We start from the raw sequence: 17,249 nt of genomic DNA, 5'->3' as shown, positions 1-17,249 counted from the left end.
TTTCCATTTACTATATTTAAATATATTTAGAAGTCTTTTTTCACATATATTGAAATTAAAAAAAAAAAACTTTAAAATTATTATATATTTATCTCTCTTTTATCTATACTATTTCTTTTAAATAAAGTAGATATTATGACTCAATAAATTAAAAATAAGATATAATATAAAGGCTATGAACCAAATATATATATATATTTAGATCAATAACAAACACTATATAAAATACATCGAGACATTATAATCAAAAGATATAAACAAATTATTGCAAAGACAAAAGATTAATAAACAGACGTTTCAACCTCACTCGGGTCATCTTCAACGTATTTAAACGTATAAATTTAAATAACAACATATATACCGAACCTTATAAAATAGTGAATTTAATTGTTGCACCCTTCTTAGCTACTTAAATAAAATTTCTTTTATTTAATCCATAAAATAGTCACAAAGTCACTTAAAACTTATTACTAATAAAAATGATTTCTTCTGAATTGCTCTTTGCATATTCGTAATTGTAATCTGATAAAATTCGTGGCTTGGTGTGGCACAAATATTCCAAACCTTTTGTTAACTCTTCTTTTAACAAAAAATTTATAAAAGTGATAATTATTATTTGTTATCACGGTTATCGCTGGTCTCAAGTCATAATTCTGCGGTTTGACATGTCATTGTCTTCTTATTCGATATTGTACGACAACGAAGAGCAATATATCCATCACAAGCTTGTCAAAACTGATATTGTTTCATCGTGAAACACTAGTAGCCGTAGATTGTACGCCATCAAAAAACGCCGTACTGATATTTGGCAAAGCGTGACTACGTCGTCGACGTTGCACCTCCGCAGCTCCGGTCTGCGACAGGTCCAGAGAGGCCATAATAACTTCTATATCTCTTCTTCGATCTAGTCCATCGCTGTCGTCTCTGTAGCGTCCATCCTCTCTTATGCTTACCGCTTGTTCGCTCGCGTTTCCGCACGCAAGTAAGATGGAAGGGGTGAGAAGGGGCAAAGACGCTTTTAGACACAGAGCGTCCACGAGTGTCGCGACGCCTTGAGGAGCAGTAGTCGCGTATCTTAGCTTCCACCTTGCCGGCTCACACGGGTAACGTTTGCGATTTCGACGTCTACAAACGAAAGTCGAGACGTCATATTGTCTTACAGGCGTTGTCTTTTATATTATCTTCTGTAAGACTTCGCTACTTGAAGAAATAGTTCCGTGGGCCACTCAACAATGAAGAAATTCTCGTTTTGAGTGTTTTTTTAAATCCTACTCTTTAAATAAGATTGACTAATATTGAATCGCATTAGCAAGCTGCTACTGATCGTGGAAATTGTCGTTGGATTATACCTACATCGCACAATAGAAATGAACGACTTCTTGTTTGCCCAAATTTTATTCGCTGAAGTTGATCGTGCTTGGCTTTCGATCTAGTTGCCATTTTTGCAGCAGTAGAATTATTATCGTCCAAGAAATCGCGCCATCGTCTTGCCTCGCTATTCTCGATCGGTTCCCGTCTTATGATACGTCCTTCAAAGAATGGTCAAGTAAAATGGCTTATATTTACCCTGTGCGAAAAGTATTTGTTTTACTCGATGTGTTCTGCAATCAAAAGTGAAGTGATGGGTCATTGCGAGTGAAAGGGGAAAAAGGGATATTTATATCCCGACTGGCATGATAAAGTAATTGTGTAAGGTAGTGGACGGCTAATCATCTGTGAACCGTCCCTATCGTACACGATACCAGAGAGATAAAATTCCGCGAAGGTAGTTCGCGTAGCGAGACGGGACAAGGACGCGACGATGGCACAGCGTCCTGATGGAGGAAGGAGACGTTCGCGTCGTGACAGTGCGGACTCGATACGGGGAACACTGCCTGCGTCCAAAGATCGTAAGACCAAACGGTCCGGCAAGCCCGTCAAAGAACGATGGCTGCTCACCAGAAAAACATGGCGATATATGGCCGATGCCGGCAGACGTCTCATCCCCGATGGTACTCACAATCGGCCAGAAGACATACCAAAGATCGAGCAATACTTTCAAGAAGTGTGCCAGAAAGAACCGCGTTTTTTGCTTTGGAGGAAGGCTTCGTATCCTGGCAGTCTGAGCTTCCGCACCCAGCGACGTCGTAGACAGACTAAAGGTGACAGCTGTCGAACGCAGGCTAGCTCGGCTGATGAGGCTGATGACGCTAGAAGTTCACCGCAGAGCTTCGTTCTTTCCGCAACCACATCTGGCACATTTGATCTGGCAAAGGCAAAAAAAGAGTGGTTACTGACGTCAGGCGGTAGCAACGGTGGCGATGGTAGCAGCGATGGCGGTGGCGGTGACGGCGATGGCGGCAGCACGCCATCAAGCCCGATATCGCGTCGCAAGACATTTCAGGAAGACACCGAGGCCAAGGAATTGGCTGACATGCTACAGAAGTACCTAAACATGCATGGTAACACTGTGGCCAATCCGGCAAGGATGGCTATCAGGTCGCAGGGTACAACCGAACAGGCAGAAGGGAAAGAACCCTTCGACTATCGTAGCCTGATAGATAAGCTGCAACAGCATCTAAATACGATTGTAGCTCAGGCTAAACGTGAAAAAGTTTTTCCCAGTCAAAGTACTTCTAGCAGGAAAGACGTAGTTCCGGAATCCATGTTGCCATATCAGGGCGATTATGTTCACAAATCGCTAATGGAGACGCTCAGTCGTTACTATGGCAAATCATCTTCCCGGGAACATGTTATATCCGATATTTTGACAGATCGAAAGCTCCTCGAAAAACTTTATTTCGATTTGAGATGCACTAGAGGCTTTCGGGGACCCCGAGCAACCGGTGCATATACCTCACCGTCGACTCGATGGTGGGCTCACGAGAGAAATAGAGCGCCTACCAAAGAATCTAATCAGTCACTTAGAAGAGACCTAATTTCACCACCGCCTTTAATCGCTGTACAAGAACCTAGTACCGATCGAAGTTTTCTTGAGAATGGCGTGCAAACCGATCCTATTTCTCAAAATGTTCTTGACATGTATCTATTGGAGAAGGAAAAGGAAGAATCCTCGCAAAAGGAGCAGATGTCGCAAAGGTCCAGCGGACGAAGGTGTAGCAGCGTTGACAATGACGACGTATCACCGTCCGTGAGTGACACCATCAAAAGGTATCTGCGAATGGCGCGAAAGAAGTCCATGGACGCAGACAAGATCGACCGATTTAAACGGGTCAATTACGATCGGAATTTACGGAATATCAAAGCCAAGGGTGAGATTACCAAGCCTGGCGATGACGACGGCAATAACAAGGGCTGCCAGACAGAAGATAATTGGATGGTGCATTATCGCGAGATGTCCTTTTTTAGTCCCGGAGAAATTCCATCCGAGAATTTATCGGATGCTGACACTACGACATCCCCGCCTGTCAGTAGAAATGCTAGTTCCAGAAGCAGCATCGACGCCGGCCTCGGTTCGGAAGAGGCTTCCACCCCCGTTAAACATCCCCATCATCATCAGTCCTTCCTGTCCCATCTCTTGCATGGTTCCAACACGCATAAGCCGCATTCGGCACCCGGTTCGCCGGCACTTACGTCATCGTCCGCCAATTCCGCAGGTGGCACAGCGATGCAGAAGAGCAAATCCTCGAGTAACGTGGTGCATCACGGCAGCCGGTTGGTGGCAAAGAAAATTTGGCGGTCCAGGAGCAAAAGCACATCGAGGGTGTCGCATCAGCCGTCCGTGTGGACACCTCAGGTGAGTCTTCTTCCATTTGTATATAATATTACTATTTAGTATAATCATGACAAAGAAATTGTAAAGAAATATACATTAAAATTTTAATTCTTTAAAAGATCTTTCTTGAGAGATTTTTAATTTATTCATATTATATAATAACGCTGTTGAACAAAATATAATCTTTTTCCGGATGTCAAAATAAGACTAGAAATTTTTTATAGTTTTTCGTACGCCAAATTCGTTTTCCTTTTCAATTGTTCTATTGTGTCATAAATTTGAGAAATTTATAATTAAAGTTGCAAAAATAATCTATTTTGAACGTATTTTGTCATATTAGGTATAATTATATTAACATATTCGAGAAGTTTATTACGTTTGTACATCTACAATCAAAATCAAGTATGTTAGAGTTTTCAGTTTCTTCAAAACAATTTTTTAATGTGTAATGATTATAATAATTTTTTATAATTATCATAATATATTATAATTTAATATATACAATTATACATATATATATGTATGTTTAAAATTATTTCAACTAAAATGAATATTTTTAAAAAGTAATTTGTTTGCATAAATTATATATTAAAATTGTTATCTCATTTTGGTGTAATTTTTACTTACTGATAATGAATGGTAGTAAATACAATTGTAAATTTAGAATTTTCTTCACCATTTATGATAAACTGCAACAATTAGAAGGAGAAATGTGTGTGAATTGCGTTCTGGAATTTACATTAAATGTAGAGTAGACTTTTCAATAAGCTATAACGTGTGCATTCTTTGGCGTCTCTGCGAGATTAGCAAAAAGTTTAATAAAAAGGAATAGTAGAATATCATGAATTTGGCATAGATTCGCATTTTCGTAATGGCAATTTTTGGCGGTGAAACCTGTGACTCTATGCAAAACAGGAATATCTTTTGTAAGAGTACGAATAAGATTCTAAATTATAAGAGTGCCGAAATTGAAATTTGTGACTACGCTATTTTAGGAAAAAGTTATTCTTAACTTAATTGCGTATACGAAAAAATATTTTTGCACTTATAATGTACAAAATATCCTTCACAAACATGATAAATAATACTGCGTGCATGCCCCTTCTCTCCTTCTCTCCTACTCTTTCTTCATCTTTCCTTCTCTCGCCTCCCTCCATCTCCATTTGTTATAATATAAATACAAGAAGGTCGCCGATACTGATATACCACTTTGGTTTTAGACAATATTTCTTAAACAAAAATTAAAAGTAAAACTTTAGAAACATAAATACAGACTAGAAGGTATCGTCTATCAGATAATATATAGCAGTTTTTTAAATAATACTTGCAATTTTACAATAATTAACTTTTTCATAAGATAAGCAAAAATAAAACGTCTTACAAATTGGGCTCTAAAACTGACGCAGTAGGCGATAATCTTACATATGCCTGTTGTTTTTTTTTTTTTATAGAAGTCGTCTATACAAAGCATCTACAAGTAAATATATTGTATAAGACTTTATTAGAATCATTTTATCCTATCTTAAAATTGGCGTATTACCCTAAAATCACTTTAATATTGAAATTTTGCGTAGATTAGTAGAATATTTTCAATATTTATCTTTAGATTATCTTTATGAATATTGTCGAAAGCTAATAACCTTTTCCCACTTTTCGGGTAACAAATGGATTCCGCGATAGAAAAATTGAGATTCTTTCGAAGCGATTCAGTCATCGAGTCATTTTTTTGATATTTTCGAAATAACTGAAGTGCTGTTTAGAAAGACCATGCTGCACCGACCGAAACAAATGGTAATCTGATGGAGTAACGTCTGGTGAATAGGGCGGGTGAGGCAAGACATCCCATGGATCTGGCGTTGTCATGTTCTCCATTCTTCTGAATAACTTTATCATATCTTTTGGCGTATTGCGAGCGTTTTTCTATAAGTGCTCGATTCAAATTGAGTAATTGACGTCGGTAGCATTCACCATTGATGGTTTGACTCGGTTGCAGCAGCTCATAGTACACCACACCGACTTGATCCCACCAAAAGCACAGTATGGCCTTCTTTCCATATCCTGTTTTGGCGTTGATGTTGATGATTCGCCGGGACGCACCCATGATTTCTTGTGTTTAGAATTGTCGTAACGAATCTATTTTTCATCGCCAGTCATAATTCGATGCAAAAATAATTTCCATTTTTGTCTTTGGAGCAGCAATTCACAAATGACTGAACGTTTCGCAATGTCTCTCTCTCTCTCTCTCTCAATTCATGTAGGACCCAATTTCCTAACTTCTAGATCATTCCCATTACTTTTAAACGTTTGCTAACGGTTGATACATCGACATTTAATGTTCCCAACAACTCTTTGAGCGTCTGACGTGAATCTTCTTGAAGTAATTCCTCCAATTCTCCATCTTCAAATTTTTTCAGCTGATTAGGGCGCTCTTTGTCATTCGCGTCAAAATGGTTGTTTTTAAATCTTCTAAATCAATCTCTGCAAGTTGTTTCAGATAGAGCATGCTCCCCATAAGCCTCCACTAGCAAACGATGACTTTCAGCAGCAGATTTCTTGAGGTTAAAACAGAAAAATAATGCAAATGCTCTTTTTTTTTGTATGAAACCCGACATTTTAATGCGCTATATTGAACAGTGCTATTTCACATTCTTTATGAAAAATGTTCCTGTTTTGAAATGCAATATTGTTGAGATATCGCGATAACATAATATATCTGCAAAAGGATAACTGATTTAAGAACTTACACTTTTTTAGATAATATTTATGTTACATTAGGCTGGATCCACAACCTCGTTTTAAGAGGCTCTAAGCCGTAAAGCCGTAAGAAATTGACCAATCATAGTTGAATGCGAGAAAAATAATTGACTGTGATTGGTCAATTTCTTACAGCTTTCCGGCTTAGGGCCTCTTAAAGCGAGGTTGTGGACCCAGTCTTAGATATATCTAAAAGACGTCTTTTAAATGTCTTATATCTAAAAGACATTTTTTAGATATCTTATGCAACACGCATGTTATCTGGGTTGTTATTGTTGCAGTTGAAATATGCCATTAATCCATTATGGTATAATTTTAAATAAGATATAAGTATATACCGGTTAAAATTTTAATACAGAATACATAGTTAATGATTTATTTTCAACTTAACATATTTAAAGTGATAATTCAATTAATAGGAAAGAAATTTGAAATATTCAAAACTTTAATTAATGAAACGTAGATTTAATTAAATACATAATTTGTTGATTAAATAGTTAATGTTATTGATATTGGTTTGAAAATTGATTTACAAATTTTTGCAGTTAATGTTAAAGTTAATGATGATAATGCGACTAATGTTGATGATAGAAATGATTTAGATAATTCAGACGATTTATTGAAACATTAAATAATTGATAAATTTGATGTTAAATTGTTTCTTAATTAATTAATAATTGATAAATTTTTTTTAGAAATTCCAAGACATAAAATAGAATAATTTAAAGGAAGAAGAATTTCCTATTTAATACAAATACGAAGCCTATAACAGTCTAGCTTGGATCTTTAATCGCTTACATATAAACTACCGCGGTACTATCACGAATTAAAACAAATTAATAATTAACTAATATATGTAGTCTCCCCAAATTGCCCGATCAATCGTCGGTCTTAAAACGCAACTCTAATAATCTGAAAATACTAAATCTGGAAATAATTATTCTTATTGCGAAAAATATTACCTTGGCCGGGAGGTAAATTTCCTATTTAATTCAATACATGCTTGGACACATTCAATCAGGGACTGTTGCAGTGTTTCAAAAATTTCGGAGCAATTAATATTAGAAGCACCAAAGATGTGTTAGCGTAGCATATCTTCATTGGCAATTGAAATTTCATAAATTAAGGATTTTAAGTGTCTCCATAGATAAAAACCTGGAAGATTTAAATCAGGGAATCATAGAGGCTATACACAATTACACATTTGGAGCTACATTTCAGTAACAGTAGGTTTGCGGACATATAACATATTCGTATATATGAACTTTCTTCATATTTTGATGTTGGAAACTCGGCTCTGAAGTTTGTTACCTTATTTTAATTATATCCTGTATATATAATAAATTGTTGCTTCTCGTATTTAAATATGTACTCACATAAACAGTCTTGTTTTTAATCTTATCAAAGATTAAATTAGTTTATGATCTGTCTTATACACGTAGTCATTAATACCTTTTTCTATACATGCGCAGTTTCGAGTGTTAAAGCATTAATGACCATATGTTACAAACAGATGTCAATTTATGCTGCACTGCGATTTTATATTTAAAATCATATGAAAAATATAAAAAACAAAATAGGGTAGAGCGAAACTATTCCATTAGTTTTAACTTTAAGGTAATACGAACATATTTTTATAATAGCAAACAAAATTTCTTTCTAATGACGTGTTCATAATTATTAATTACGTTATATAATCATAATTGCTCCTTGAGACCACAAGCACAACCTTTAAATAATCAACATGTGCTGTACAGAAACATAAACATTATCGCAAGAAATGGACAAACTCCGCTGTATCCTAATATAAATCAAACTGATTTAGGAAACTACAAACGTGTAAAACAATGTAGTATTATCAATAATATAGTCACTATTATACCAGAAGGTTTGCGGGTTATCGCCGTGTCTTTCTTCATTATTAATGCCAACGTTTCGTGAACCATGCCGTTCATTGATACAGTATCGGTGCATCCCTCACCTTGATGAAGTGAGCGGCATGGTTCACGAAACGTTGGTATTAATATAATGAAGAAAGACACGGCGATAACCCGCAAACCTTCTGGTATAATTGAAGAAAATACCCGTGAAAGCCTCAAAAACAATATAGTCACTATTATTTAAACAATGTAATTTAAATATAAAAGGAAATTATGAGAATTTTATTTTTTTATTTGTAAAATTTGCTTTTTTATCTGACTTTATATAGAAACAAATCACAGATATATGAATTATGAATTTTGATTTGTTTAAATCAAATAAATCAAAATAAATAGATTGTATTTTCATCAGTATTAATAAAATGTTTAATTTTGTCCAGAAACAAAGGATTGTTTTTAGGAGACTTATGTCAGAGTAGTGTATTGGTGACTTTCATCTAATGAAATATTAAAAACATTAGTTTGTAAAAATATAAAATCCGTTATTCACATTTTCCATGTAAATCATGAAACATATATGTTATTCATGTATTTCTTTCTCTTCTTTAACATAAAAAAAGTTTCTAATGCGCGTACATTTATATTTTTTCCTACAAATACACATATATAGATATATTCTTAATAAGTATCCAAAAAGATGTGTACATTCTCTTATTTATTAATTTAAATACTTAAATATACACTATAAATTAACTTACAAAAAACTTGTTCATAGTATTATAAAAAATGTAATAATATAATATAAAGTAATATTTACACTTTTTCATAGTAAAAATTTTTTATTATAAAATCACACCTTGTTGAATAAAAGTTAATATTGTATAGATAAAGAATATATAAATAACCTAGCAAATATTGTTTGCGTATCATAGTAAAAATTGTCTCTTTCCATCGCTTAAGCACTGGATTTAATAAAAATTACTTCATTTAACTTCCTCTGTATACTTTTTTGACGTAATATCTTATAATGATAAATATCTTGATACGAATTTAAGGACAATGTTTTCACATTTACATATGTCTAGCTGTATTTAAAAAATGTAATTAAAATTATGCTTCTTGAAAATCTTTTTTAAAGTTCATAGTTTACAGAAAATATACTTTCTTTTATAATAAGAGCCATATATAATGTTGATATATACACGGAGAAAATTTTATATTAAGTTTTAATACAATTTTAAATTACATTTTACTATGTCTTCTATTTTCGTATAGATTCTCACAACAATATTCCGACATAACTTTTACTATAGTAATATTAATTTTATCACATAAATGAAGTAATTTTTATTAAATCCAATGCTTAAGTCATGGAAAGAGACAATTTTTACTGTGGTACGCAAACAATATTTACTAGGTTATTTATAACTTTATCTTTACAATAATAACTTTTATTCAACAAGGTGTGATTTTGTAATAACAAATTTTTACTATGAAAAAGTGTCAATATTACTTTATATTATTGTTTTTAAAAAAATGGTTATAACATTTAAATTTATAATTACACCATGGTCTGCAGCTTCTACCATATTATAGTAATTTTAAATATAAAATTTTCTCCGTGTAGTATATTTGATAAATGTGATTCTTGCTTTATTCCTTTCTCCTTTAATACTTTCTCGTCCTTTAATTAAAGCGTTTAAGCGTGTGAGGGATGCAAAAGAAGAAAATGAGAGAGAGGAAAAAGGGGGTCGACCTTGTGGCAGACATTCTCGTTAAATGGTAAGCGCGATAACCAATTTAGGGCCTCGGAATTTTGCTGGCGCCGCCAGAAATAGTCAGCTAACGTGCGCGCGCGCGCGCGCGCGTGGCAATGTGTACAACTATACTTAAACCTTGCCGCTATTACTACTTGGATATACTTATACACACTGAAATCAAAGTCTATTACCACCGGCGCGTTCATGCTGTTCTCATGTTGCATTTCTTCGTTATTTTGACGAATAATACATCGCGGAAAAAGAACAAGAAAAATTGTCTCTTGCAATATAAAGAATTGAATTTATTTCCCAGACAGCACACAACATCCATTGGACATCCAGACTTGGTTTCAATCTGGTCCATACGTCCATGGATTTAGTACGAATGTTTTAAAAACGTACGTTATTCAACGTATAAAGTATGTTTACATTTGAACATTTAAAAAATGTTTATCTCATGCAAAAAATTTTCTAAGTCTGCTTGCGACGTATTGCTTTCGTTGACTTGCGAGGTGAAAATTTTTTTATGATTGCACGAGGAGTTTTACTTTTGATATCTCCGGTAACGCGAAATATTATTAAATTAAAGCTTAATTCAGATATGCAACAAGCGACAAGCAACAATAGCTTGCTGCTCGCAATCATAATAGTTTTAGGAATCATTTTGCTTTCAGTGTGCAAATTTGTCTGGATTGTGGTCAAAAATTTGTTTAATATATTAATTTAGTCCAGTTTTAGTCCATTGCATCCTAAAATGGACGTTTTTAAGAAGTCCAAAATGGTAACACTGGATATTTTTAAAACGTTTTTAAAATATCCATGGATCTAATCTGGATGTTTTTAATATGTCCAAACGTCCAACATGTACGTTTTAAATACATTTTTTAAACATTACTGTGCTGTCTGGGTTAGGTCACCAAATTATCTCGTTCAGTATCTGTAATCAGAATTAATTTCTACTTAAAGAAGAAATACTATTAAACTTCTCTCTTTCTCTCTGACATAATTAATAGTTAAATATTTCCAAATCTTTTTTATGTATCGGATATATGTATAAAAATATGTCTATAAAATTGGGAAATATTTAAATATTAATGAATATTATTTTATATCTTATATATAAAAGATATTATTAATCGTAGACATACTTTGAATAAAATGACGTCTCTAGTTTAGAAATGTTTTATTTCTTTATTTGAGTTTTACTTGAAAGTTTATACTTGATTGAGGATTATATTTCGTTCAATTTTTAAGAATTTTCAAATTATAATGTGTTAAAATTCTTTCTTCTTTCTTGATTGTTTACAACTTGAAAATTATTTATGTCTTGAAACTTTCTACTAAAAAAACTGTTTTATATTATTTTATATTACATTCTAAGGAAGAAAAACATTGCTTTTACATGAAATCTTCTTTGTGCTATAATTTTATATAAAAAACATGACTAATAAAATAATGATGTTATTACGTCAAAAAATTGTAATAAATATTATAATAATAAATAAATGTATTCGCGATATACATTTGAAAAGGACACAATTTTAATGTCGAAACGTTTGTAATTTTATTAATTTAATAATATAATTTTATACATAAATAACATCTTGTGACGGTTCACAAAGGCAATTTTTCCTTACATTTTATATTTAAATATTATATGTTTTATCTAATATTTTTATGACTGAATTAATAAAAGATAAAATAAAACGAGAAAGTAATTCGGTCGGCTAGAGTCACCGGCGCAATAATAAAATTAAATTGATACTGTTCAGAACTAAATTACTAATTTTTGGATAGACAGCATCATTTCTTTTCATCTTTACATAATTTTGCTAGATTTTCTCTCATATCGTGCTTCTCTCCATGTTTCCCATGCAAAATTCTCCGTAAACGTCAACAAACCTTCAGATTATACAAGAAACGACCAGCAACAATTTTCTCTGTATAATTAATAAGCAGATCACGAACTTTTCCAATCTTTTTTTTATTATATGTATATATAGAATAAAATTTTATATATGTATATATATAAAATTCTATTCTTCTATATACTCTTCCGTATATTTTCATATATTTTTAAAAATCATTGAATATATTAATAAAAAATAAATCGTTTTAAAGAATGACATTCTTCTAACTATACTGATAAAATAATTACAGAATTACTAAATAATTACTAAATTTTTAAGATATTTAATCTAAAGTTTATAAAAATATATAGATAATATAATAAATATAAATCGAGTTTTATAAAATATTTATTTTAGTTTTCTACTAGTATTTATTTAGAATAATATATAGGAAATTATATATCATATCATATCATATTGTTAAACAGAAAAAATTTAATCTGCATATTTATATTAAAATATATAATTGTATATCCACCCACACATCAACATGACTATTCTTAGTGATTTTAATCGAGATAAAACACGTCTCGGCTATTTCCATTTTGCGTACGACTGTGATGACGTCAACGAAATAAATAGTAACTTAACAGGTGGAAAATGTTTGAAATTTGATGCTGAAACGTGTAAGCATATCGCAGATTTTCATTGCAGCAGTTTTATTTTATCGAACACTGACATCGTATCTTGCAATACTCCTTTGTATTATATTAAGTTCTATACTTTTCAGTCTTGCAATTTTACTTTTTACAGCAAGATAACATAATGTATGATAGCATCTATTGTATTATGTGGTAAATTGCCAAGTATATATACAGATATACAGATTTATTTTATTTCCTTTATATTTTCTCATATACGTTCTTTTTACTAATAATTCAGCATTCTTTATCAAAATTTATTCGCTTATTTATTTTATTTCATTCTGTTTTAATATTTTTAGTATTTAAAAAAAAAGATAATTGCAAAATTATTATGATATTTTATTCGCAACAAAATAGTTAAACACAAATGGAATTCATTTATCTTTTTTTATTATTACAAAAATATTATCATAATATATTGTTATTGCATTAAGTATATTTATTATGAATGATTAGTAAGCCTCAAGTGTGTTAACTAGAGAATGCACCATTTCTTTTCTGTTACAGGGAAAATGTACATGGGCAGGCACAGGAAATCGGCGTGTAACTCTACAGGATATATCGTTGCGAACACTTTCCGATATTGAGAGGAGAGTTCTCTGCAAGGTAGCTGTAGCGAAACTTCAAGCACTTAATCTGGGTGTACATATTAGACCACCATGCGGTAAGTTATCTATTTATAAAGTCAGAAGAGCTTAATAAGAATAATGATGTGTACAAAACTTTTTTATAAGCAGAATAAAGGTGATATCGTTAATATTAGATATAAAATATATTTAGGTATTATGGCCATCATGATTAAAATGGTTCTATCTCCAATAACATTGTATTTATGAAATAAAGATGGATATATGGAACATATATAATGTAAAGATTCTAATTCATGGAAATGTATAGAAATTTTAATATTTTAATATACATATATATAATAGAAAATATTTAAATTTTTTAATTAAAAAAATTTAAATTGTCAATACATGAATTGAAAGGATATTAGAATATAATCATATATCTCATTTAATGCATATGACATTAAACATTTCATATCAAAATTGATTACATCTTTTAATACAGATTGTTCGATCGGTCAGTAATTATGTGGAATTTTTCATCATGTTTGATACTGTATAGCCATTTATCAGAAATATGTAATAGTTTTTTAGATATTCGTATGTGGCCATGTTAAACGACTATTATCCGTATACCTATACACCTTATATATTTTAAAAAATTGCCTTACCTATTATCGAACAAGAATTTTCTTGAACGCTTCATATCCGCGTTCCGTTTCTCGCAAATCCTAAAGAATTCCTCCATATGCAGCATTCCTCCAGCACATGCAATTTCATTAAAGCCATCTGTGTGCCGCATTAGCCCGTGGAATACAGTTGTTCCGGAACGAAGCAGAAAGAAAAGAGGAAACTACGTCCAACGAAATTCCCGGCGTATTTAAGCATATAGCTTTCGCTAGCTTTCATTTAACAAACAACGATGAGAATCATGAATTTCTTGAATGCTTTTGTGTGTTCTATATAGAATAGAATCTTTATGCTTTTTCGTCAACGCCCCGATATACGATGTAACTTATTCGTGATGTGAAGCTTTCTTCTAAGCAAATTCGCACTTCCAGCGTTATGCAAATTTTTTTTTAACTATTTCCTCATATTTTTATACTTAAGGTAATTTTTCTTGTCAAAAAATTAGGAAAACTATTATAATATTTCGAAATAAATTCCTTTATTATTTTAATTTAAGATAAAATAATTATTTTTAGAAAGAAACATTTTTATCAGATAACACAGAATTAATTGATTTTTATGACATTGCAATTTTTATTTTTCTTTTACCTTTAATCAATTGATTTATAAAGAGCAGATATAATAAGGATAAGAATCTTAGAATGTTTTTCTGCGTGTATATCTACATTACTCCAAAATCTATCTCAAAAGACGTGTTATCATTCGGCTATTTCATTTGAACTCTAAATGATTGACGTGTTTATAACTGCTAGTGTTCCTCCTACAGTGGAGTAATCACTTGAATTCTGATGTCGTTTTCGACTTTTATTTATGATATAACATGAACAAAAAAATCTGAATGTAATTAAAGTTTTGTAATACGCGCGAAGAAAAAATATAAGAATTAGAAAATAGAAAATTAATTTTTTTAAATAACTTGTTATCTCTCTCGTTAATCGTTACTAAATTGAAAAAGCAACTATTTACCGTTATTGTTACTTAATAAATGAGATTTTTTATTATTTTTTAAATATTAAAACAACATCAGTTTAAATAAATAATTTAATTTTGTAATATTTTTTATTAAAATTTTAATACAAACAGTAAAAGTTTTTATTGTATATTTACAAGACCGCAAAAAAGTTTTTAAAGGAAAAATTTTAAAATGTTCAAAATGTAAGTTTTAAAGAAATGTTATTTTAAAGGAAAGTTTAAAGTGTTCAAATTTACTTTTCATATTTCTTAGGTTTCCTCAGTAAGTTTTAAGTATTTCTTTTAATGTTCTAAAGTAAATTTTCCCAAGGAATATAAACACGTTTTATACCACAAACCAATGAAAAATGAGGAATCCGATATAGAGTCCATTTTTAGTAATAATAAACCCACACTTATATCACTACTTTTCTAGAAAAAAAATTTTATCGAGTATTTTGTAGTTATAGCATCTCGTACACTTGTCCGATATTCATATAGTTCGTTTTTATTTCAAGACCATCTTAAATAATATCTTAAGATGTTAATACAGACTTTGTATCGGTCCTTGTCTACATGTGCTTAAACGAATGTACAATCATACAAGCTGTTCGTAGAACTTTCAAATAGCGCTAACAAACACAATCATGATGTCACTAATAACGGTAGCATTTTACATCATAACTTTACGCTATCAACGCTATTAAATTCCTTCCGAGGTAGTGTTAGCGTTTGCAAGCTTTGTAAACAACATTGTTATATCACTATATATACGTCAAACGTCTTTTCGAGAACTGTAATAAATTATATAATCTTTATTAAATTTAAATCGTTAATATATCTATAACCTTTAGCTGAGATTTCGTTTAAGTAGCTACTTTTTATGGTTATTATTCCGCCAAGATAAAAACAAACGATGCTCTGATTTTATAAATTGATTGCACAAGATGTGCGTTGCATTAAAATGTAACCAAAGTATGTCTCGGAATATGAAATTTGTCAGGTCAATTTCTCTATTTTCTTTTAGAATCGCTCGGCACCGGGTCAGTGACCACGAAGCCAAAGAGGCGGGCGTATTTGCTAAAAAGGAAGGCTCTTACAACAGGCTTCTTCGACAACAAAGGGAAAGATGAGAAGGAAAAAGGTATGTACAAAGTGCCGATTCTTATTAATCCGTCGCCGGTTGCAGAACTGAATCTTTATCACACTGAGAACCGATCAAACATTGAGAATAAGTGGTTGCGTTATTCTTATCGCGCCGACCGTACTCTTTCAATTAAAAGTCGATTCGCGAACGAACAAGATATAAATTGCACAGGTATCATTCGAGATCTGTGCAATTTATTTATAAGATAATCTCATAGAGACAAAGAATCGCGGCCATTGGGTCATGTTGAAACAAACGCGTGGGTTCAATGAAACGTTGTGCCCGGTCAACGAGCTTACCTAACCGTTTTAATGAGAATTTTAATTTTAAGATATATAAAGAAGAGTCACAAGTGGAGCGTCTAAAGTTAGAATAATTCTTTTATATGACTCTTGCTAATACTGAGTTTCAGTGATAATATTAGAAATATTTTAATTAAACTTTGATTAAACAAATCTGTATATGGGGCATTCCATCCCAAGTGTGCCACTTGAAAACTTTTGGATTTTTGATTTGGCTGAAATTTTGATATATTATAGTACCCATCGCAAGAAGCTACCATGATTTTTTTCGAATTTTTTTTATCAACATAGTCATGAGATATAAATTTTTTTCAAAATTCGCAATTTTTAAATGCCTATAACTTTGCGAAAAATAATCCAAATAAAACGTTTTTTTTTTAATTGTGTGTTTTGTTCTCTAGATTTTAAAAAAAACATCAAGAAAAGTTTCAAAATTGTTTTTTAATTTTTTTTAAAATTTATATATATATAATATAAAAAATTATTAATTTTTAAAGTATGACACGTTTAATTTAAAAAAAAAGAATTTCATAAAAACTTAGATTTATTTGATGATTTTTAAAACTAATTTGATCGTGGGCAAATTTTTCCTTCTATTTTTTTTCAAATTAATTTTTTTTCAATTTTGCATTTTTTTACACGATAAAATAATATATAGATATAAATATAATGAAAGATAATAATAATTGACTCGTATGATTTAAAAATCGAGGAAAGTGTAAAGTGTAAAGCCTAATCGAGTCTTGAAAACAAGATGTTAATGTTTATTATATTGTGTGAAATTTATATACTGCGTATGTAGTCCCCCCGCGACGCTGATGGATTTTCAGCATTGACGCATACATATTCACTACCGCAGTAATATCACTTTAGTTAAATTGAGAATCAATTTAACCACTTTTTGATGCCTATAGCATCTTATTAGAT

At 31.5% G+C, this 17,249-nt stretch overlaps 1 protein-coding gene across 1 annotated transcript in view; it reads left to right on the top strand.

The window, feature by feature from the left end:
• The first annotated feature begins 1,801 nt into the window (after positions 1-1,801).
• The window catches only part of RhoGAP102A (Rho GTPase activating protein at 102A), a 34,679-nt gene continuing 19,231 nt past the window's right edge, over positions 1,802-17,249 (top strand). Inside the window, exons 1-3 of the mRNA XM_018541987.1 lie at positions 1,802-3,736; positions 13,171-13,327; positions 15,901-16,017. Coding sequence (XP_018397489.1) covers positions 1,802-3,736; positions 13,171-13,327; positions 15,901-16,017 — 2,209 coding nt within the window. The remainder of the gene's footprint in view (positions 3,737-13,170; positions 13,328-15,900; positions 16,018-17,249) is intronic.

This window comes from Cyphomyrmex costatus, unplaced genomic scaffold (assembly GCF_001594065.2).
Source record: "Cyphomyrmex costatus isolate MS0001 unplaced genomic scaffold, Ccosl1.0 scaffold300, whole genome shotgun sequence".
Lineage (NCBI taxonomy): Eukaryota > Metazoa > Arthropoda > Insecta > Hymenoptera > Formicidae > Cyphomyrmex > Cyphomyrmex costatus.
The sequence above is the reverse complement of the archived record's forward strand: the minus strand, read 5'-3'. Positions and strand labels throughout refer to the sequence as shown.